General features: G+C 40.8%; 1 protein-coding gene across 1 annotated transcript in view; it reads left to right on the plus strand.

Annotated features, from left to right (window-relative positions):
* LOC139635255 (protein O-mannosyl-transferase TMTC2-like) overlaps window positions 1-22553 on the plus strand; it is a 57286-nt gene that overhangs the window by 24730 nt on the left and 10003 nt on the right. Inside the window, exons 2-9 of the mRNA XM_071502390.1 lie at window positions 2985-3600; window positions 14170-15004; window positions 16195-16309; window positions 17096-17181; window positions 17930-18114; window positions 18362-18440; window positions 19560-19681; window positions 22387-22468. Of these exons, the coding sequence (XP_071358491.1) occupies window positions 2985-3600; window positions 14170-15004; window positions 16195-16309; window positions 17096-17181; window positions 17930-18114; window positions 18362-18440; window positions 19560-19681; window positions 22387-22468 (2120 nt within the window). The remainder of the gene's footprint in view (window positions 1-2984; window positions 3601-14169; window positions 15005-16194; window positions 16310-17095; window positions 17182-17929; window positions 18115-18361; window positions 18441-19559; window positions 19682-22386; window positions 22469-22553) is intronic.

The following is a 22553-nucleotide window of genomic DNA, read 5'->3' on the forward strand; positions in this document are numbered from 1 at the left end:
TACGATAGCTCACGCGATGACAGGGCTGCAGGCTTCAAGGAAAAAACATTTGAATTAAATTAGGAATAATTCATTGAGCAATTATCGCTTTGACAGCAGATCTGCACCTGCAGGCTTACAGTTCGTGCCATTTTCTGTCCTTGTGTGTTTTTAATTTTCCTCCTTTTTTTGTCACATTGTCAATCTTTTGCTGTTCCCTTGCCTGCTCCTTTACTGTACAGGCTGTAGCTCAGTCTCCCTCTCTCTCCTTCCCACTATGCACTCAGCTCTAAGTTGCAATCTCTAGACAGAGGAAGTCCTTGGCTGGCCCCCATGTCGTTGTCCTTTACGTGCACAAACAGAAACGGTGCTAATGATAATTAGAACCTGAGAGAAGAAGGTTTTGCTTGTTTAATTAATCATTTCTACATTCACTATAATGTGATTTGAAATAAGATTTTCATTGTTTGCCCCAGTGAAAGCACTCATTAGTGTCGTTTTTATAAGGCCTGTGATACATGACGTTGCATCAAGTTTCCACTATCTTCTGTTAATGTGATTTAAATTAAATTTTAACCGTGAAGCCCATATATTTAAGTTCATTAAGGATTCTCAATTCAGTTTGTTATGATTGGTTTGTTTAAGTGAGTTTAAACTTGCACTTGTAACTTACTGCATTAATTGTCGCATTCAAAATGAACCACAGGTATTGACACAGTGGCTGTGTGATAAAGCAGAAATAAGTCATCGCACACTCAGCAGGTCTTCTACTGTGGAGACACAGTGGTGGTCTGCAGTCTTCAGCCGCGCCACAGCAAATACTATTTGATGACTTTTATTTCCTGAGAGTAGCTCCTCCGATTCCATAGTTGCTGGAACTTTTTGGTCAAAAAGGAGCTGTTTTTACGTAAAACACATTTTCCCCATTTTAACACTAAACCCAGTCCTTTTTCCCTTTGTTTTGTCATTGTTTGTTTGCCTTCTTATTTTCTGCCATCGGGCTGCATGGCGTCAGGGAAATAAAATTTACAACAGGCCTTTGATTGACATTCAGTTTTTAAGCAGTCAGAACGTCTTCTTTGCTTTTTATTCTGAATTCTGTGGCTGATCGAGGATGATTACATGCCCCCGTCTTATACATGATGTAATGTTTTCTAGCAGTTCATGTTTGACTGGTTCTCCACCTGTGGGCTAGGGGGTTTAAGCACAGCCAATTCTTTAACTGGCACCATTAGCAGAAAGTTAGATCAGGTGCTGAGTAGCCTGACACCTGATAAAAGCTGATATGAGCTCCTTTGTCTCACTGTCAGTCCACAGTCAAATGGCAGAACATTGAAAATCTGAATTTAGACTGATGAAAAACACAGCTTTAGAAAACTTCACAATTCTGTTTTTTTTTTTATTTTTTTTATTGTAGAGACAATAAGAATGAAATGGACTTTCAAATGATTTCGGTTTCATTTCAGTGCCGGAGCCTGGTGTCCGCTCATTAGGGGGCATTGCCTACAGCTGAGTGTAGTTTTTATAAAGCCTGGGGCCAGTGGTTTCCATTCTCAGCAGCTCAGAGACACGCTGTTCTCTTTCAGGCTTTTAACTCAAACTAATGAATTTTGTCTTCAGTCCATGACCCAAACAGTTTCCACCCAGTTTGTCTTCCCAGATAATTCTGAAACAGTTTGAATAGTGAGAAAGCACATGCTTTATAAGTTGTAGTGTTAAAAATGAATCCCACATATGAACAATGTATGGGAAACACTGGTTTCACTGCAGGCTGTTTTTCCCTCTGTGTCCCTGTGACCACTTCCCTTTTTGCTTTGTTTCGTGTTTGTTAGTTTTCTCCCTGGCACCAGCTTTCGACAGGCGCCCTAGAGTCAGGAAAATATTTGCGAAGATATTTTTAGGATTGACAAACAGTGTAATATCTATGTCAGCTTTATCATTGATCAGATTTAAGATTTTTTTTTTTTTTTTTTTTTTTTTTTAAGTTTCTCTTGTGGGTCTTATATGGTTCTGAGTTGTTGTAGCTGCTGTCCCATTCATCACTCTTGATCCCTGTGGTGAACTCATTTGTTGCAGTCTGTGAGTGCACACGAATGCAGCTCGTGTCCCCAGTAATGATCGGCTAATTGTGAGAATCCAAAACGGCCCCAGGGGTGTGAAACCACCTGTCCATTTGTGTGTGTGTGTGTGTGTGTGTGTGTGTGTGTGTGTGTGTGTGTGTGTGTGTGTGTGTGTGGGTGCCTGAGACATATGTGCATGCTGTGTATGAGTGAGAGCACATGTTTGAGGATTCAATCACACACCCTGTGGCCTGTTTATTACATTTGGTGTGCTCATTGCATTTGTCTGTTAAATTTCATCAGGAGGGTGGAAAACATTATTGCACCATAATATTCATCCAGCATGTGTGTCAAGATGCAAGGGGGTGATTTTAAAAAAAAAATTTTTTTGTCCAACAAAAGCCATTTGAAAATAACTGATTTGTTCACATGGTAAAACATTCAGTTTTATTATTTATATTTATATTTATATATATATATATATATATATATTTATATATATATATATATATATATATAAACATAACTTAAAGCTGCTACAATCTCCTGGATCTGTAAATAGGCGCGTTGGCATTAAAGGTGTTTGTTGTGTAAACATGCCGTAGTTCACAGCTTTCTCCTGCAGCCCCCAAGTGGCCAACAAGTCAGTCTTTGCAGGTTTAAAAACATAAAACCACAAAAAATATGCAAATATTTATGTTATAAAACAACAGCTACATTTACCCCCAGACCACATCTCAACAATCTGTCAATGTAACATAACAAAAAAAAAAAAAAACAAACAAACATGAAAGGTCTAGATTAAAAAAACACAACTGAAACAATAGAAGACAAAAATAAAATAAAAAATTCAATGAAGCAAATCAAACCATTCATTCTCTTACAGTGAAAATATTGTATCTGATTTATGGTTGATGATGATGATTTTTTTTCCTGCTCTTCCAGTCGAGCCATCAAGACCAACCAGGACCTTCTTCCTGAGACTCCATGGGCCAACATCCTGTATGACGACTTCTGGGGCACCCTGCTCACTCACAGCGGCAGCCATAAGTCCTTCCGTCCACTCTGCACCCTCTCCTTCCGCCTCAACTACACCCTGCACGGCCTGCGTCCCTGGGGCTACCACCTGCTGAACGTGGTGCTGCACGGCCTGGTCACCGCCCTCTTCACGGCCTTCAGTCGCCCGCTCCTGGGTGGAGGATTGTGGAGCCTGCTGGCTGGTCTTCTTTTTGCCTCTCATCCGGTTCACACTGAAGCAGTGGCTGGTGTGGTGGGGAGGGCGGATGTTGGCGCTGCTTTGTTTTTCTTGCTGTCTCTTCTCTGTTATGCGAGACACTGTGGACTTCGTAGGGAGCCGCATGGGGCCTTAGAGACGAGGAGATGCGGGAGCAGCTCAGTCACCTGGTGCTGGGCCTGGATGCTTGGAAGCCTGTGGTGTGCAGCAGCCAGCATGCTGTGGAAGGAACAGGGGGTGACGGTGCTGGCCGTGTCGGCTGTTTACGACCTCTTCGTGTTCCAGAGACTCCGATTTCGCCAGGCACTTCTCCTCCTGTTGGGAAAGGTAAATGAATGCATGCTGCCGGGGCCGGTGTGTGTGTGTTCACTGACTCTTGTCTTGGCGTCTCTACATATCCAGTTTCCTCTTCCTTACCTCAGAGGCAAACCACTGCCAGCCAGCTTTTAATGGTTCCTGTGTGGTGGATTAAGTTTTTTTTTTTTTTTTTTTTTTTGTGTGTGTACTTATGGTTTTATTTGTGTGGAAATGGTGTGTGTTTGCTTTTCATTAGGAATGTAATTAGAAAAGCTGTTTGCCCATGCAAACCACACAGTTGGTGCATGAAAAGTAAGCTGTTCTCATTTGTCATCTGCAAACAGGAAGAAACTATATGCAGAGGGGGAAGTTTTCCACTTCCTCGCAACCCTGCCACCAACTTCAATTTGCTGCAGTAAATAGATGCACATTAATGCAAGGAAATCTAGATTAGGATCTTAGCCTCATTACGTGTGTGTATGTGCATTCATAGCAGCAGAAGTTGAGCAGGAAAAGCTATTATCAGGGTGAGTAGTTTTTTCATTTTAAGGTGACAAAAGGTATGTGCAGAAAAACAATAACACAGCCTACTCTGGTAAATGATTTGGTCCACTTGTCGTGTAAGCTGTCCAAACATACACAAATGTGTGTGTGTGTACACACACACACACACACACACACACACACACACACACACACACACACACACACACACACACACACACACAATGCTTCCTCTGCAGGACTCCATTTTCTCCTCCAAACTAAAGTTATTTGAGAAGGACAGCCTTGGTGCAGTGACTCATCTGATTATGGGAATCAGTATTTGACTGGAAAGCCTCATCGCACAGGCACTCCACATTTGATTAGAGAAACAGCTCCTTAGCCAACATGATGGCCCTCGTAAAATGCATAACTAGCGTAATAAAAAGTCCCCTTGGATTTACGGAGCAAGGACAGTCTGGCTGTGTGTGTGTGTGTGTGTGTGTGTGTGTGTGTGTGTGTGTGTGTATGCGCAACAGGATCTTTTTATAGTGGTTTGTGGAAACATCTATAAATACTTCTGTTTGTGATATAACCTTGCATAGTACATCACCAGTGTCAGTTGGAGTTTTCGTGTGTGTGTGTGTGTGTGTGTGTGTGTGTAACTGTGGTATTCTTGCAGCCAGCATCCAAATGAAAACACGTTTTACCTTCAAATGTTGAAGGCTTTACCGTACCTGTGGGGCAGCTCCTCCAGTAGTTGTTTCTGGCAGAATGATAACCCACTATAGTTATTAAAGGGCTTGCAGTGAGCAGCCCAGAGAGATCAGAGAGGGGAGAAGGGGGGAGTTATGTTTTTTCTTCTGAGTGCTTGGCAAGAAGGACTCACACGTGTGCTTTCACAATTGCTAGACCTTACCAGATGCAAAACAACACCTGTCTTTCAAATTGTACTCAGTCGTCTAGTAAAGCTGCTAAATCATGTTAGAGTAGCTACGCAGCAGGCAAGTGGATGTAACTCATTTGATGATGGAGAGGCAGACAGATAATATAATAATATAATACATGTAAACCAGAGATAAGATGGAGAGAAAAAATAACTACGATGCAATACATCATCACAAGCTGTTGAAAAAACATTTTAACAAAAACAATTTAAAGAGAAAAAGAAAGTTTACTAACAAAGTCTTAACCTTCTTAAAGAGTATTCGCTCAACTAACACTGGGATTATAATGATCTTCATATAAGTGATATAAGCCAGTGGTTCTCAAACTTTTTCACATCAAGGACCCCAAACTGACACAATTTAGACCACCAACCCCCACCTGAAAAGATTTTCGCTTTTAGATGTTTTATTACAGGAAGTGTTTGAAACCCATGACCAAAATAGTCAAACACACTGTGATACTTATAGATTGGAATTGTATTGAAATTAAATTAACCCTCTTTTTTCTGAGGACTCCCAGGAACCCCTTCAAATCGAACTAATTTCAGTAGGATTTGTCTATAGCAAAATTCACAAATCACTAAGACATGAACTATTAGATACTGAATAAATTAGTTAATTCTTTTCCAGGTTCATGAGACAATGTTAGCACAGTCAAAACTTTAACAAATTAAACCGTGATTCCAATTTTTTGGTCAAAGTTTAAGGATTTTGATGAGCTACTTTATGAAAAAATGAACTTTCTTAAATCACTGTAGTATGTATGTATGTATGTATGTATGTATGTATGTATGTATGTATGTATGTATGTATGTAGACATGTACAGAAAAAAGGGACCTACTGTCCCAGATCAGCTATGATACCAGGTCTTGGGTTTCTAGATTAGTGAGATGTAACTTCTACATTATCAAATGTTAACACCATTATGTTTGACTAGATCAAAAAGAAAAAAAAAATGTTACTAAATTCTAAAATGGTAGTTTGGTTTGTTGGGATTGTATTGTATTATTAGGTGTTCCCATGATTTTATCTGCCTCTGTAAACACAAACTAAGTAGAGACAAACCCTTGGAAATGAAACCACAACTTGAAAGACATTGAGCATTACGTGCTTCCATGTGTTGCATTACAGTCTGAAAGATTTCATCACCCTCAGTGCTTGTCAGAAGCCATTATGAAAAATCACATTTCCCTGTGTACTTATTATGCAGTAGAGCAGGGATATCATCAGCAGCCTCCACCTCCCTGCTCGGACACAATAGCCCTGGCCAGAATCCCTGTGCCAGCCTGGTGCCAACCCCACCCCCACCACTCCCACCACCACCAACACATCTGGCTCATTTATCACTCTGGCAATGCCCTCCTCTGTTGCCCCGGTCACGGTTATCTTGGCAGGGAGCTCGTTATGTGCTGGGGCCAGCCATGAGGGCAATCATTTCCTCGATTATGAGCCAGACGTCTCGGGACGCATGGGAACACAAAAGGGAGAGGGATATCAAGAGAGAATAAGTGAGAGATAGGGAAACCATGCTCTCACTTCCTTTCCTTTATCTGCTCTTGGTCTTTCTCACCCACTGTGCCCTTAAAGCCCTTGGACCACTTGGCTTCTCCTGTATCACACTCTGCCACTGAGGGATGGCCAGTTGCTACTGAACTGAATAGCAGGTGGAGAGATTGATGTAGAGAACAATGCAACATGTGATTTTTTTTTTTTTTTTTTTTTTTTCCTATTGAAAATTTTTCCATTTATTCCAAAATGAAGCAAAAGAATGAAAAATCCTCCATATCACATTACTTGACCACTGCTGCACAGAAAGCCACAAACAATAAGGAAATGCAAATCAGCTCCAGTGTAGCAGAGGGACAGCTGCGCTTCGACCAGCACTCCATTTCTCATCCTATTAAGACCCTAATCAGACCGAGATGAGATTTCAAATGAGACAAGGTAGGATGGAGGGAGAGTTAGAAAGTGATAGATAGAGACAAAAGAAGGTGTGGTGTTTTGTGCTGCAGTCTATTGAGAAAGCAAAATGAGTTTTATCTGCCAGGATCATAAGACCATAATGTCTTTGTTCTTTCCACTTAGTCAGCAGCAAAAACAAACTGCTTGATGAATGAGGCTCCAGGCTTTAGACAGTGCCCAGAGAGATAGCTTGCTTTTGTCATTATGAGGGAAAGTCAAAGATCTCTCTGCTTTGCCTGAGGTAAACTGTGAAACCTTGGCAGACAAGACTTATTTCATTAGAGGGCGTTTGTTTAAATGTAGAGCTGGGATTTTAAGTATTTACTTGATTGGTCAGTCAGTGATTGTATCTTTTGAAAGCTCAAAATCAAAGATGTGAAATTTAATATAGCTTCTCAAAGGAAAATAAGACTGGATTAGATCACTCTTCCTATTCCTCCATAGTCCACACCTCTTGGATTTTTATCACCTCATTGTGTGAACCTGGAGCCAAATGAAAGATTTCAAGTTTTACCAGGGGCACACAGACAATGTAGGGATTTGATAGTGTCCTTTCCAGTTTGCAATTAAAGTGTTACAGACTCCTTGTCCTCGTTTGTCTCAATGAACGCTGCAAGCACACAGATTAAGTTCAGGGTAACCAGCTGACAGCTTGATGAATGTTGTGCCAATTATCCTGTAGCAGAAGCATTCGGCTGTGAAATGATGCCCTGTGTTGTTGAAGTTCTGCTGGATGCTCTTTAGTTAGCTTGTATTCATGTGCATGTTTGAGAGTCAGAAAGAGTGCGTCATCATTCTGTCGGGCACATCAAAACATCGGCCCTCATGCAAAAACTTTTTTTTTTTTTTTTATTTATCCTAAACCACCTACCTTTCTTTATGATATTTGGTCATACAAGTCTTCCAAGTCACCAAAAAGTGTTTGATATGTGATGTGATCATTAGCGTAGTCCATGAACCCAAATATTCAATATAAGGCTACCTGTTTGTCGTCAAGTTCTGGGAAGGTTTCATTCATAAAAATGTAGAATTACGCAGTGCAGAGGTTGGAGTCCTGCTGTGGAAAATCAGCAGACAAAAACCTAACAAATTTAGCAGTGCCAGAGGTGGTATTATTGGACCAGAAAAGTACCACAGTAGTAAAGAAGGAATGGTTTGACATGAAGCTAGATGCTAATAAACATCTTGTCCAAGCAAAGCTGGTGAATGCAATAAATTCTCATAGACCCTGTTTACGCTTAGTCACCTCATGCATCTTGACCAGATCAGACAGCTATCGAAGCTTGAAAAAGCCAAAAAAAATAGCTCCATGAAGCCTTAGAGAAGTATTGAAATCCGACTGCTCGCATTCTAGCCAGTTGTTGAAAAGATGTAAATGCATCTGTTTTCTCCAAGATTAATATGTAATATTTACTCCACCAAAGTGTAATGTTTCAGCAATTTTAACACATGAGATCATAGTGAAGGTTCACCAAGCTAGCACATGAGTATAACCATGGCCTTAAATTACTTGTATGTGCCAGTTAAATCTGTGCGTGCAGTGGTTCCTACATGGAACCCATTGTATTTTGTACTTGGAACAGGCATGGAAGCTGTTCATACTTCAATATGACAAATTGATGGGATCTGTCAAGTAACCAAACATTGGGTCAGCTAAGCTAAATCAGATGCATGGCATCTCACCAAGAGCATCGAGGATCCCTGTGTTCTACTAAACCCCCTCTGATACTGATGTCCCTTCATTACTCAAAGAGGATGCTCTTTAGATGTCAAGCTAACACTGACGGCACCTCTGCTTTGATTAGTTGTCCCGCATGCAAGTGTGCAGCCTGTGACCCATCTCATTTCAAGTCCCTGTGCCTGCAGCAGCAGCAGGGCTTTCTTGGACAGAACCATAGGGTAATTAGGTCAGTCTATCAAAGTTAGTGCCGGCCATGCTGCTGTCTGATGGCTTGGGTGAGTTTCGCCAAGTCAGCAGAATCCAGAGCACATTAGAAAGCTGGAAAAAGAACTGCTTGCATGCCTCATTGTAACTTTCATCACAGTTTAGCATGTCAGTGGTAATGCATCAAATATGAGCACTGCTGGATGTGTGTTGTGCAAATGCACTGTGTCCAAAGTGCTGAAAGACCTTTCCATGCACATGTTAATAAGAAGGAATTACCCCACAGTAGGCAGATGTGGCTCCCAGTGCAACTTTAACTGAATAGTTGGCAGTTAAAGTTTTATTTTGGAGCTTCTTTCCAAGAGATCTATAATCAATCACTATTACGTTTTTAGGAGGATAAGATTTTAATTTAAATTTCTCAAACAAGTAGTCAAAAAAATCCCATGCATGATCAGTCGCGCATGTTGGAAAGAGTTATGAGCAGTTTATATTGGACATGACCTTAACAAGAAAAGTCCGTAAGATCATTCCCCTGCTGTCTTGCGTCAGTCCACAGCAGCTTTAAACAGTGCACACATGAAGTCAGCCATGTCCCGCTGTTTCTTCAGACATGTTTTAAACACTCTGCAAGCTACAGTGTCAACAGGCAGACCACACGCTTCTGGGATTAATAAAATACGAGCTAATGATGAATAGCACAGTTAAAAGATGAAGGCTTGGGAGCTTAACACGGTATGTTTAAGTGTGGAAAGAGAGAGATGGGGAGAATAAGAGAAGGGTTAATTCAAGAAAGAAAGTGGATAATAAACTAAAAAGGGAATAAAAAGAAGTTGAGGGAAAACCACAGAAATTGTGGCTGAATTTCCAACAGAGGATCCAAAGTGGAGGAGATATGTGGAAGAGAGTTGGGTTCAAAGGCTTGGAGCGAACGGGATGTTGCGTTTGACAGCTGGCTGGGGATTATGTCAGCCATCCTCTATGGATACAGTTATTTCATGAAGATCAATCAATCATAGCTGGAACTAGTTCCCAGGAATTTAAGTCAGATACCAGTAAACCTGAAAAGGTGAAATCTTTCCTGTCTCCAATGCGTTCTGGTGGTGCATTGTTAATTTTCCTGCTGGTAACAAGAGAAAACCTTGATATAAATATGTATAATCATCATCAATCAAGGGAAATTTGAACATATGGTCACTTTCTATAAGTATAAATCTATTAGTATAAAGTATATTGACTTTTTTTTTGTACTGAGTGCTAAATAAGTGTTAGTATTACAATAAGTATGCAGTACATACAGTACAGAATTAGTATGTATGGATTTAGGACACATCTTATGGATCATATGCTAACTTTGGACATTAAAACAAAATAAACCACAGAATAAAATATATCACAGAAAGCAGAGTGAGCCTCAAAGGTTTCCATGTAACTTTAGTTAAATCATTTCAAACACCTGTCTGAGTCCAACTGAAACTAAACGCAGAAGGAATAGCTACCTGGATTAGCTATCATTGCTAACTACTTTCAATTTGCCTTAGCGTGACCCTTAGACTGAATGGCCAAAAGATGATAGCAGAAAAATACTAGAACTTTCCCTCGGCTGAAGTTCTGTCTTTTGAAGCAAAGAAATAAGGAAAGTAATTGAGCTTTCTTTTCACTTACAGGAAGAAGCAGAACATATTTTCTCTTCACAGCGTGGCTTGCCAAACACAGGGGGAACTCATAACCGTAATTAGGTCTGCACTGGCGCTGTGCACGCTAGCTTAGCGGCAGAGCCATCATTAATGCGATTAGTTACACCTGTGCTCCTCCTGCCAGCGTGCCCCAGTAGGAAGGTCCAAGCAAGTGTCCAGTCTTTTAATTCCCAGAGCTAATTCATAGATACCTGTAAGAGCTTTTATGGTGATGGTTATTTTTCATTTTAGGTATTAAGTCACTTTTCTTTTTTTTTTTTTTTGTATGAATGTATGAAGAGTTGGAGAATACTACAGTTTGAAATTACCACAGAAAGCACAAAACAGCTAATATTAATGGGTGTTTTAGTCAGGATAGCGCCTTGCCAATATTCCTCTTACCATAGAATCACAATGGAAGCTGGAATTGTTTGGAAAATCAATAAATCAGTAGCTGAGCAGAGAAGTTGAAGGACCTTTTTTGGAGCAATTAGAGGCTGCCGTTGAGTAGGGAATAAGAGGGTAATGCTGGATCACTGAAGACCTATTTTCAATGGACCACAGAAGACTCTACTGAGTGGAGAGGAAAGGTCACACTAGACTTCAGCAGTATTGGTTTCCACTCTTAAAGAAATCTTTCCATTTCATGCCTGCTTCAGATGATCTACGTGCAACCCGTTGCCTCTAACAACAAACTTATTAGAAACCTTGTGTTAAGTTGGCTGGAAAACTCACCTGTTATTTACTGCTGAGTTTGGGAATTCATGGTTGTACATAATTGAAAAGCTGAACCAGCCTCCACTCTGTGTGTGTGTGTGTGTGTGTGTGTGTGTGTGTGTGTGTGTGTGTGTGTTTTTATGTGATTGATCTGGAAGTCAATTAAGGAACGATTTAGAAATAGACAAGGCAGCAAGAGGTAAAATGAAGCTCATTCACCTAAATACCACAAATGGCTCTCTTGCTGGAATTGGCTTATCTTCTGATACCAAGCAAAATTGGATTTCTCAGACAGTTTCCTCCCTTGACAGACAATATGGGCTCATCCATCAATACACACACCCCCTCTCTGTCTAAAAGACACTCTCTCTTATCCTTTGTGTACCACCTTTCAGCTTCAAAATCAATATCCAATTTTTTTCTCTACTCTCACTTCCTTACTACCTCTCAGGGTGCTCCTTGAACTGGTCTTTTTCCATCTTACTACAGACAAGTGGCTTTCTGTAACTAGCTGAACTTCCTACCTCCATCTCATGGAATATGCTGTTCCATGTCAGACCTGGAGAAATCAATAACTCAACTGGAGCCAGAGGGTCAGGCGAGTCAGTGCTAAACCTCTTATTCTAAGCCGAACATGGGTTTGTTATGGACAACTTGTTTTCCGTTATGGTTTCTGGAAGTGCACACATGAGCTCATTCATGCATTGTAAGAGAGAGAATATTTCAGTCAAACGTTTATTAAGGAGACAAATGAAAGCATGTTCTCTCAGATTTTATCTGCTTATTGTGCAATTCATTTAAAGCAGATTATACAGAGTCTAAATTATAACTATAGTAGAGTAAACTCACTTGAGAGATAAAAGCAAAAGTAAGGCTACACAGGACCAACACTTTGAGTTATAGAGGCTCTGGTGGTGATTATCAGTTATATCAAACCCAATACTTATAACACAACTACTGGACCACCAATATGTAAACTTCTCCTGTCCTGTGCAATGATACTACACAGGATAAACAGCACTTACAGTGTGGAGGCATGCACACACATAGCTCTAAGTCCCCTGGGACAGGTTCAAATAGAGTTCATATTACACTGGTGCTCGGAAAGAATAAATGGGCTTAGCAAATAGGAAGTGAGCAGCATCTCTGTGACCATCACTCATGATGTTCTGTTGTATTTAGTCCACTTGGTAAACTCTGGGAGGAACATGATTAACAAGCACTTTTTTGGACAGGGCTGCGCCAGGCTGTCTCTGTCCATAAGTCTTTGCTGATGTGACATTCCAGTTTAATCAGTGTTAAATGAAAGAAATGAAACCAGATTTACTTATCTGGGCAAACACACACCACTTAATCGGATTTAAGCAGTAATTGATTTCAGAAAGTATCATATCAAAATGTGGTATTGAAGAAGTCTGACATCTGAGCGTCTGACAGACAGGAGACCGAACCAAAAAAATGTCTCACTGTCGTCAGTCTAAATGGCTACGCCTTCCCATTTCTCTCCCTACTGACACCGATGAATTCAACAAGCCAGGGTTCAAAGGTCAAGATGTCATCATACAATCTTATCATGTCGTAGCAACTATAACTCAAATTGCAAGCTTGCAGACATTTACACAGCTTATGGTGAAGCAACTGAAATGAATTATACTTTTGGCCCTTTTAATTTATACATCAAAGACATTCTTTTTTTAAACAGTCACCAGCCAAATGTTCTCTATATTTCCTTCCAAGTGTCTATCAATACAGCCATCAGGAGTTCAACATAATTCTGCACTTATGCTATTTAAACTCGGTAGTTTATAAAGAGACCATTCAGTTTAAGTTGCAGCGAGGGCCCAGTCAGCTTGTGACAGTTCAGTCAAAGGTGTTGCGTGACAGAGGGCCTAATGGTGATCATGCTACAGAATTAATGCTCTTATGAGATGTAAACAGCATCTACATACCAACACAATGAGACCTAAGCTGATTACAAGTCACACTCACTGCAAACCCTGACAGGCAACGAGGAAAGACTTAAGGAGGAAAGCCTCTCATGCTTCAAATTTACTTCAAAGTTGACCCCAACTAGGTCAGAACTGAAGGGAGTGGGGATTACTAATATATGGAAAATTAAAGAAAGAAATCCTTACTTCACATCCATATGGAAATGTGTTGATTTACTCTGTTATTATCTTTGATTTTTGACTTAGGGATTTTTCCCTTGTTATCCTTAATAAAATGTTCTTGACATCTAAGGATTTACTGGCAAACCAAAAGTGAAATTCAAAATAATGCCTCTGTCATCACTTTCAATATGACATATTCCATTAAAATGATTATTTCTTGATATAAACAGTCATATTGTTGCTGACTGAAAGTGACATCCATTACAGTGAACAGCTGTCCAAATCCCATTGTGTCGTTAACCAGTCTGAACATGTCACATTTTACTGTTTTCATGTAAACAGAGCTGTGTTGTTTCTGGCCGTGGTGCATTTTAATTTAGAGAAGTATGCCAGTCTTACAGAGAACTGTATAATTGTACATGAGTGCGGTTTAAGCCCCAGGCAGCTATCAAAAACATTCCAGAGATTTCTATTTTCTTTTTCTATATACTGCAGCAGCAAAATGATAAATCAGGAGGGTTTTTTTTTTTTTTTTTTTTGCAGAGGTGGATTTATAAATCAGACCCAAAATGCTCATATGGACGTACATTATCACAAAGAAAGGAATGTGTGTCTTAATATCTTGCAGTCCACAGAGATAAAAAGTACATTTATATGACCACTGTTGCTCTGAGCCGGTTCTTAAAAAAACTTGACAGAAATTAAAAATAGCTCTCTAAATGAAAACAACATCAGGTGCTCTGGAAGACAGACAAAATGCTGTGGCTTTGACTGAAATGTTTTCCTGAGTTTTTCTTTCCGTTCTCCTCACTTCCAGAAAAAGAACATCAGCGTTTTGCTGAGTCTCGGTATGCTGGCTTCCTGGGGAGTGATTCTGCTGTCAGCTCGTCTCTATTGGATGGGCAACAAGCCTCCCAACTTCTCCAACTCTGACAACCCTGCAGCTGACTCGCCACATTTCCTCACGCGAACACTAACGTTCCTCCACCTGCCCGCCGCCAATGCCTGGCTCCTGCTTTGCCCTGACAAGCTCAGTTTCGATTGGTCCATGGACGCCCTGCCCTTGGTTAGATCCTTGGCTGACTGGAGGAACCTTCACACTGTTGCCTTTTATGGTGGACTTATTCTTCTGGCTTTGTTTGGCCTTTGCGGTCACACCTCCAAAGCAAAGGAGGCCAATGGGAAAGCCCATGTCACCAATGGGAAATCAATCACAAATGGGAATGGTTTCCATGCTACTGACACAAACCATAACACGGACCAGGGGCCGCCAAAGACCACCCTGAACGGGTCAGCTGGACACCACCACTGCCCTCCACGGACATCCCTGTCTCCTACAGAAAACCTAGTACTATTTTCATTAAGCATCCTGTCATTGCCTTTCATCCCAGCCACCAACCTATTCTTTTATGTAGGTTTTGTAATTGCAGAGAGGGTACTATACATTCCCAGTATAGGCTTTTGTTTACTGGTTGCTGCTGGTGCAAGAACCTTATGTGTCAGACTGAGGACTAGAGGCTGTAAGGCCTTACTGCTATGTCTCTGTATGGGACTAGTGCTGCTGAATGGACTCAGAACTGTTCAAAGAAACAGGGACTGGAGCAATGAGGAGAATCTCTACAAGTCTGGGATCAGTGTAAATCCTGCTAAAGGTAAGAGAAGGGCACCAAATATCAATAGGGCTGGGTATTAAACCTCAATACTTTCTATGTAGCACCAAAAACTGCAAGTGAATTCTTTGACTGATTCTTGTTTGCTTATAATGATTTTAAACAGGACAATTTAAAAAAAAAAAAAAAAAAAAAAAAAAAAAAAAAAAAAAAAAAAACCCAAAACATATTTATACACATTCATATACAAAATCACCCTTGCTCAATTCAAATGTACAGGGGGTTTGCCACTACACCCTTTCTTGAACTGGTATGACCAGTATAGCTCATAGTGGCTAATGTCGGTAAACTTTTAGATATTCCTGTACAACTGATATTACTGTGTCAGTTTGCTGGCTTGTCTTAACTTGTGCTACTGCAGCATGTGCCATTATCCTGTGTCACTTGTGGCCACAGTGACTGCATTCACAAAAAAAATATTTTCATTCTAACTTACCCTGTGGTACCCTGTGGAGTTTTTACCATTAGAGCTATGGACCAATGTTTTTTTTTTATGAATGGTTCCTTGTTTTGTTTTGAGGAAGCACAACATGATACATTCCGTACAGCTGTGGTAATGCACATGAAAGCATAGCAATGCACCAACAAAGGCTGGGAAAAGGACTACTAACTAGTAAAGATGAATGTAAACAATGCAGGATTTTAAATACTTCAAATATCTATTTTGCAAATGCTATGACGAAGGCAACATATAATACATTTGTTAGACCTCAAGGATACTCCATACAAGATGTTTTGGTAGGAAACACCAGTGTATCCTTAAAGCACCTTTAAGGCAAAGGTCTTGCACCACTAACCAAATTAAACCAGTGAAAGGTCTGGCTTATTTTATTGGATAGGAAAAAGGTATGCAAAAAAAAACAAAAACAGAAAATACCAACTCTGCTCAGATAACTGCAATACAGCTAAGGCCACAGTAATATGACCTGTTCGTTCATGCAAAACTGAAATAGTTAGTTATTCAAATATAGAAGGAATGCTAAATAAGATTATATCAGTGAAAATAAGCAGTATAACCATGTACACAAGTAAATAACAATTATTTATGATTTAAATAACTGGTGACATGTTTGTTTATGGCTATTTGGCAGCAACACCAGTATTTTTAAATGAAAACTAACATTATGTACTTCCAGTGAAAGTGTAACTTTTGACTGTCATGTCTCCTGTAGCCTGGGGAAACCTAGGGAATGTACTGAAGAACCAAGGCAAGATGGCGGAGGCGGAGAAGGCGTACAGAAACGCTCTGCACTACCGAGGGAACATGGCTGACATGCTGTATAACCTGTAAGTGTTGAAGATGCCCGTTCCGGCTCCTCCTGCTCCTGTTTGCAAAGTCTTGACACGAACAAGTTCCTGTTCCTGCCACCCGTCACTTGAGATGGCAGTGGCAGAACAAGAAAGGCAGAGAGAAAGAAGAGAGAGAGGAGAGTAACAGACAAGGGAAACAAAAATAGATCTAATACAGGAGGAAAGATGCAAGTGAGACACAGAGCAAGGCATGAGGCAAGAGTGTGACAAAGAGTAAGCAACTTTGTGTGTCCCAGGTGGCTCTTCTTCTGCCTTCTGCTACTGATTTGATTAGTTGTGGTTTGAGGGGCTTGTGGGAGAACACAAGGCCACTTCCAATCCTGCAACGCAAGGTGTCAAAAGTACCAAAACCTCATAGCAGACCCATGTCCCCTGCTCTCATGCTGACTGTTTTTCTCCCCAGTCCTCTGTTCCCTCTCAAGTTACGGGTGTCAGGAAGCTGGCAGAGCAACATAGAGAGAAAGGAAAACCAAATGATTGTGTTTTGCATTCTTTCAAACAGGGGTGCAATTTGAACATGATGGATGGTTGGGTATATTGGGGTAATGCATTGGTATTTTTGGTAAGGGATACAGAAGCTGCAGTGTTTTTATTTCTTAGCTTTCACCCAAAGTCCCCTCATCACTTTGACGTGCTGTAATTTTGGTCAAATCTTACCTTACCTTCCCAGATTTAAAAGTGCAAGACAAATCCTCTGCTCCGAAGTTGGTGGTGTTGTAAAATATGTCTCACATTTTTGCATTTTATTTTTTTGTCTGTCAGAGGCTTGCTGCTGCAGGAGAATGAGCGTTCTGCTGAAGCGCTGCATTATTACAAACTGGCCATTGGGAGTCGGCCAACACTTGCATGTAAGTAAACTTAAAAAAAAAAAAAAAAAAAAAAAGATTTTTTAGCTGATACATGAAGTGGTCAGGAAGAGGGGTCACCAGTGATTAGATGTTCTCACACGGTACTCAGGTTTGGCAGAGTCTTTGTTTGGATTAATTAGATATGTGTTCCGATTTGAATGCATGAATTACATGTTCTTTTACTACGCAGACATTTAGAGGGCCATATTCAGGCCATTTCAGCTTGAAGGGAAAATGATGAGATTCAATGTAACACTCCAGCGCTTGCATAATGAGGGTCGGCCAGTTACTGTAGCAGGGACAATTTTCTGAGAGAGGACAGGTTTCTACTCTGCTTGATAACCTTCAATTCTTCCCAGCTTCCCTAGCTTAATCTTTTTTTTTTTTTGGCCTAATTTATTTCTATTTCTTACTTACTTTTCTCATGGTAATTTTATCTGACTTTGAACTCTTCTTCTTTTTGGGTGTATTATTGCATGTCCATCTTCCCCAGCTATCTATAAAGACACATCTTTTATAATATTATAATATTTTTTTGGCATGTTTATTACCGGTATATTGATATATACCAAAAAATATCATACATTTGGAGTTGTGCATGAATAAGCATTCTTGTGTTAATCAACTGACCATAATTAAGTTAAAAAACCTTTAAGATTAATTTGTTGTCGTCTTCTTGTGTTTGTGTTTTGAATTTTTGTACCCATCATGCTTTAACACCCCTCGTTCCCTCCTGTCTTTCCCACAGCGGCCTACTTGAACACAGGAATCATCCTGATGAACCAGGGCAACCTGGAAGAGGCCAAACGCACTTTCCTTACTTGTGCTGACATTCCTGATGAGAACTTGAAGGACCCCCACGCCCACAAGAGCTCCGTCACCAGCTGCCTGTACAACCTGGGAAAACTGCTCCATGAACAGGGCCAGCAGGAGGTTGGTGTTTGTCGTTTGTGCTGAAAGCACCAGCAGCTAAAATGAAAGTGTCAGGCTACTAGGACCACAATACTTGATTACACATCCTTAATGTAGGACTAAAAGCTCAGCTATTTAGGTCTGAAAATGCAACAGTAAGGCCTGTTTTGCACAAAATAAGAGTCCCTCGTCAATTATAAGGCCTGCATTATGCTGATGCAAAACAAAAACTGGACTTGCTAAGTTCACCGTTTTCCCCCCACTACAGGAGGCCCTGTCTGTTTATAAGGAAGCGGTGCAGAAAATGCCCAGACAGTTTGCACCACACAGCCTTTTCAACATGATGGGTAAGTCACTGTTGGAGCCTGTTTAACCCTGAATCTTTGTTTGAAATACCCCCAACTGCAAGTGCAGGATTAAAAATTCACTACTTTGTTGATACCTGCTTTGAAATGTTCATTTGATGTATTCTGATGAGCTAACATAACCACATGGTGCATGTAATTAAATTTGCATCAGCTGTGAACGTAGTGGTTTTATGAAGTGAGTTAAAAACAGTGTGGTCCTCGGTCAAGTTCGGCCCAAGCTTCAGTGATGAATCTTACGTGTTTGTTTCCATTTTAGATGATGGTCTTCCACTTTATCTAGGCTTTGAATCGAGTTAAACAAATTGACATGAAGTCACTGCCAAACAAAACCTTCAGAGGACTTGAACCACCTGTTGGATTTCAGCACTGTGGCTCATAAATGTGTGGACAGACTTTGTGTCCTCTTGAAGAGAACTGAAACTAATCTATGTAATAAATCACATCCATCTCTTTGTTATTGTAAGGCTAATTCAATTATTGGAGGCTCATCCTGACGGCATAGTTGAGATTGCAGGGAGACGTCTGCATGGATTCCTTGGACCAGCTGAAAGAGAATAGGAAGTGTGTTTTGTCAGAGGGAGGGAGGAGTTGAAGGAGGGCAGTGTTTATATTAGTGTGATGTCCAGGGGATACTTTGTTAAAGCTCGTGTCGTTTTACCCCAGCGGCCAACAGCATGTCGTTGGATCAAACAAAATCTCATACGGGTTCAAACACAACAATTGTTCTGTTAGAGAAAATGGTGTTTTCGGGTTTATTCAGCATGTGATGAATACAGAGTTCAAGGCACTTTATCTGTCCTGCACTTGTTAGAAAACAGACTGTTAATATGAAATATTTATCCATAAACCAGAGAAGGGAGAGTCAAATAATAAAAATCAAATATTTTAACATGAACAAACATTTTTTTAAGTAAAAGTAAGGGTTATGTCAGTGATCAGTATGCTGATAATAAAATGAATAAAGAAAACCAGTCATAGTTCACATTTTTAGACAGAAATAAATGAAAAAAAAATTTTGTCCCTTGTTGGCATTGATTTTATTGTGTATCTTGATTATTAATATCAGAAAAAAAACTCCTGATGTGCGATGTTTTTCAGGTGAGGCCTACATGAGGCTGAACAGGCTGGAGGAAGCAGGCCACTGGTACAGAGAGTCCCTAAGGGTCAAGCCTGACCACATCCCTGCCCACCTCACTTATGGCAAACTCCTGTCCATCACTGTAAGTCCAATTACACACATAAGACACACACACTGAGGAGGAACCATGAAACAAGACAAAGCATTGTCTTGATAATGATTGCAGCGGTTAACTGCCTGGCAGAGTGTAATTAAATGGGGCCCGAAGTGGCAGAGTGGAGTGATGAATAATGCATATTGAGTGACTTATGGGACATTGCAGCGAGGCGAAGCCATCCTATCGATTCCTCTGCAGAGCCTGAAGACCCGCGATAATTGTTATGAGGTGTGAGCTTCTGACTCTGAGAGGTGCATGCTAAACAAAACACCTCTCCCCTGATCAGACGCCAAGCAGGAATTGTGCTGCATTCATAAATAAAATGTTTGACCTCTAGCACCACTAGTGGAATAGATGAGAAGGAAGAAATTAAGACAGATGTTGCATTAAACACCTTTTGGGTGACCTTGGGTTGACCCAGATCCAGGAGCCAGGACCCAGATCCAGCAGCTGTAAAGGAGCTTCATAAATTCACGTGTGATGTCTGAAGGTCACGGTCATGGGGAGATTGTCTGGTGTAGATGAAAGCTATCTCTCTGTGATTGGATGAGTTCCAGATTATCCCTGTGTTTGTCTGTCCCTCACTGTGTCTGTATATGTATATATAATATATGTGAGTGTCGGGGGATATCAAGGGCACACACGTTTGCCCAACTTCTCCCAAATGTTGACTTGCACTTCTAATGTTTTTTTTCTGTAGAAAAACTCACACTTCCTGTCCGCCCACCACCTCTCCCATTCCATAAAAACAAAAACACATTTATGTGACAGCAGATGTGTTCACAGCTGAGTCTAGTTTAGATGTGGGAGCTGAACCGGGTGCCCTTTGGTAACCTCTCTGGAGATGTTTGACCTCTTTGCTTCCACAGCCTCGGGTACTGAGTGAAGACACAACCAACCTGCTGCGCCTTTTTGTGACACACTCGCACACACTTGCAGCTGCAGCCCTCACGGGCTTTAAACCACAGTTCTGATCATTTCCCCTCTTTGTTGAAAGATTTGAAGATATACATAGCACACCACATACACACACGCCTAAAGCACAGGTTCAGATTAGAGTCGCCTGGTGTGGCTGGACATCTGCTGTGCTCCCTCTGGCTCGGGGCTCCAGATCCATGCAGGGTCCTGACTCACAGAGAGGCCCCCCTCCACTACTACAGGGCTTAAGGAACAGGAGATTGGATGGACCCTGGACAATGGGCCAGTGGACAGGCTTATAATGCAATTACTTTGCTTCCTTATTGAATCACTTCATCGGCTACATTTTTGGCCGTCCTGCTGAAGTCAATCAACAGCACAGGCTTGGGGACGAAAGGTCAAACTGAAGTCTTGTACTGTGGTTCACCCCAACATGTACTGTAGTGCTGTTTGGTCAGTCAACAATAAGCTCATTTATGCGTTTAACCTCAGCTTTTTATCTAGATACACTCAGCATTAATGCTAACCACTGCCTCTCATTGTGGAGGACTGCTTTGTAAAGCCAAAACAAAGGACTTCATTTGGCACCAAAAAACTGAATCTGACCTGAAACCTTTCATGAGTCTGTTAAATGATGACTTGCACCAACTGAACTGGACTGAAGAACTCTACCTTCAGTTCTGATGGATGGCTGGGGAAAAGGTTTAATTGAATGTAAAGAGAAAAGAGCCAAAGAAAATGTGAAATAAGTCATCCAGGCCCAATATTCCCTCACTCATTTAGAGCGATTGTGGGCACGGGAAAAAGGTAATCAAGCAAACCTAATATGCCCAGTCCTCTCATTTCTTGTTGCATGGCAAGTCCAATATGGCAATGTGGAAGCAATCAGTGCTGAAGCATGAAAGAAAAGAGGTGGAGAAAACGGAGCCTCATGCAAAGAAGCAATATCTTGCTTAGTTTGGTCGCAGGTGCACACACACACACACACACACACCTTGGAGGTTTTTCTTTAAAGGCCAGACATGGGAGGAGGTGTACTGTGTTCTTTATGAGCATCGGTTTCCTGCTGAAACCTAACAGCAGGGTTACCGTGCCTCAACTGATGCATGTTAGTGCACAATTCATGGCAGATACAGGGCTTTTTGTTGCTGTTTTTGTGTACACCTTTGTGTCACAAGATGCCCAGCTTTACAGTATCCAGCTATACACTGTGAATGTTGTACAGTGTAGCTTATTGGTCATATTATTACATAATAACATTTGGCTCAGGTGTTTTTTTTCTACACTTAATAATACATTGGCTAATGGGGAAAAAAATGCTCATTTTTATTTTTGGCTTTTAGGTTTTTAAGTGATTTGCAGAGAATCATACCAAATCTAAGAAACACTTCAATGCTTGAGACTGAAGTGTGATTAACCGAGAATGTTTTTGGCGCATACTCAGACTCCAAAGCTTTGTTGGTCTAAGGTTGGTGGAGGTCTTGGCAGTGTGTGCTGCGAAATGACAACAAATGTGTCTTATGCCACCTATTTAGCCCTCTCAGGGGTCAATGAAGGGTCATCCCAGCACCTTCGGGTCTGAGTTCTGTTAGATGCTTGGATTCCGGTATATCTCTGTTGTGTGTGTGTGTGTGTGTGTATATACAGTGGGTGGTCAAGAAAAATGTGTGGGTCAATGAAGTGCCTTATGCCATCCCTAAAAATCCTCTGACAAAACAAAAATCCAAGTAAAATATCAGGTGTAACAATGATTTCCATCCTTTCTCTTTTAGGGGCAGAAGACAGAAGCAGAGAAGTACTTTCTGAGAGCTATTCAACTGGACCCGACAAAAGGAAACTGCTACATGCACTATGGTAAGAAGAGATTATAGACATTGTAAACCTAACGAAGTAAACCTAACAAAGCCTGTTTAAAAAAAAAAAAAAATGACATTCAAAT

Source organism: Trachinotus anak, unplaced genomic scaffold (genome assembly GCF_046630095.1).
Source record: "Trachinotus anak isolate AG129_WGS33_773 ecotype Australia unplaced genomic scaffold, CSIRO_AGI_Tana_v1 ptg000018l, whole genome shotgun sequence".
Classification (NCBI taxonomy): Eukaryota; Metazoa; Chordata; class Actinopteri; order Carangiformes; family Carangidae; genus Trachinotus; species Trachinotus anak.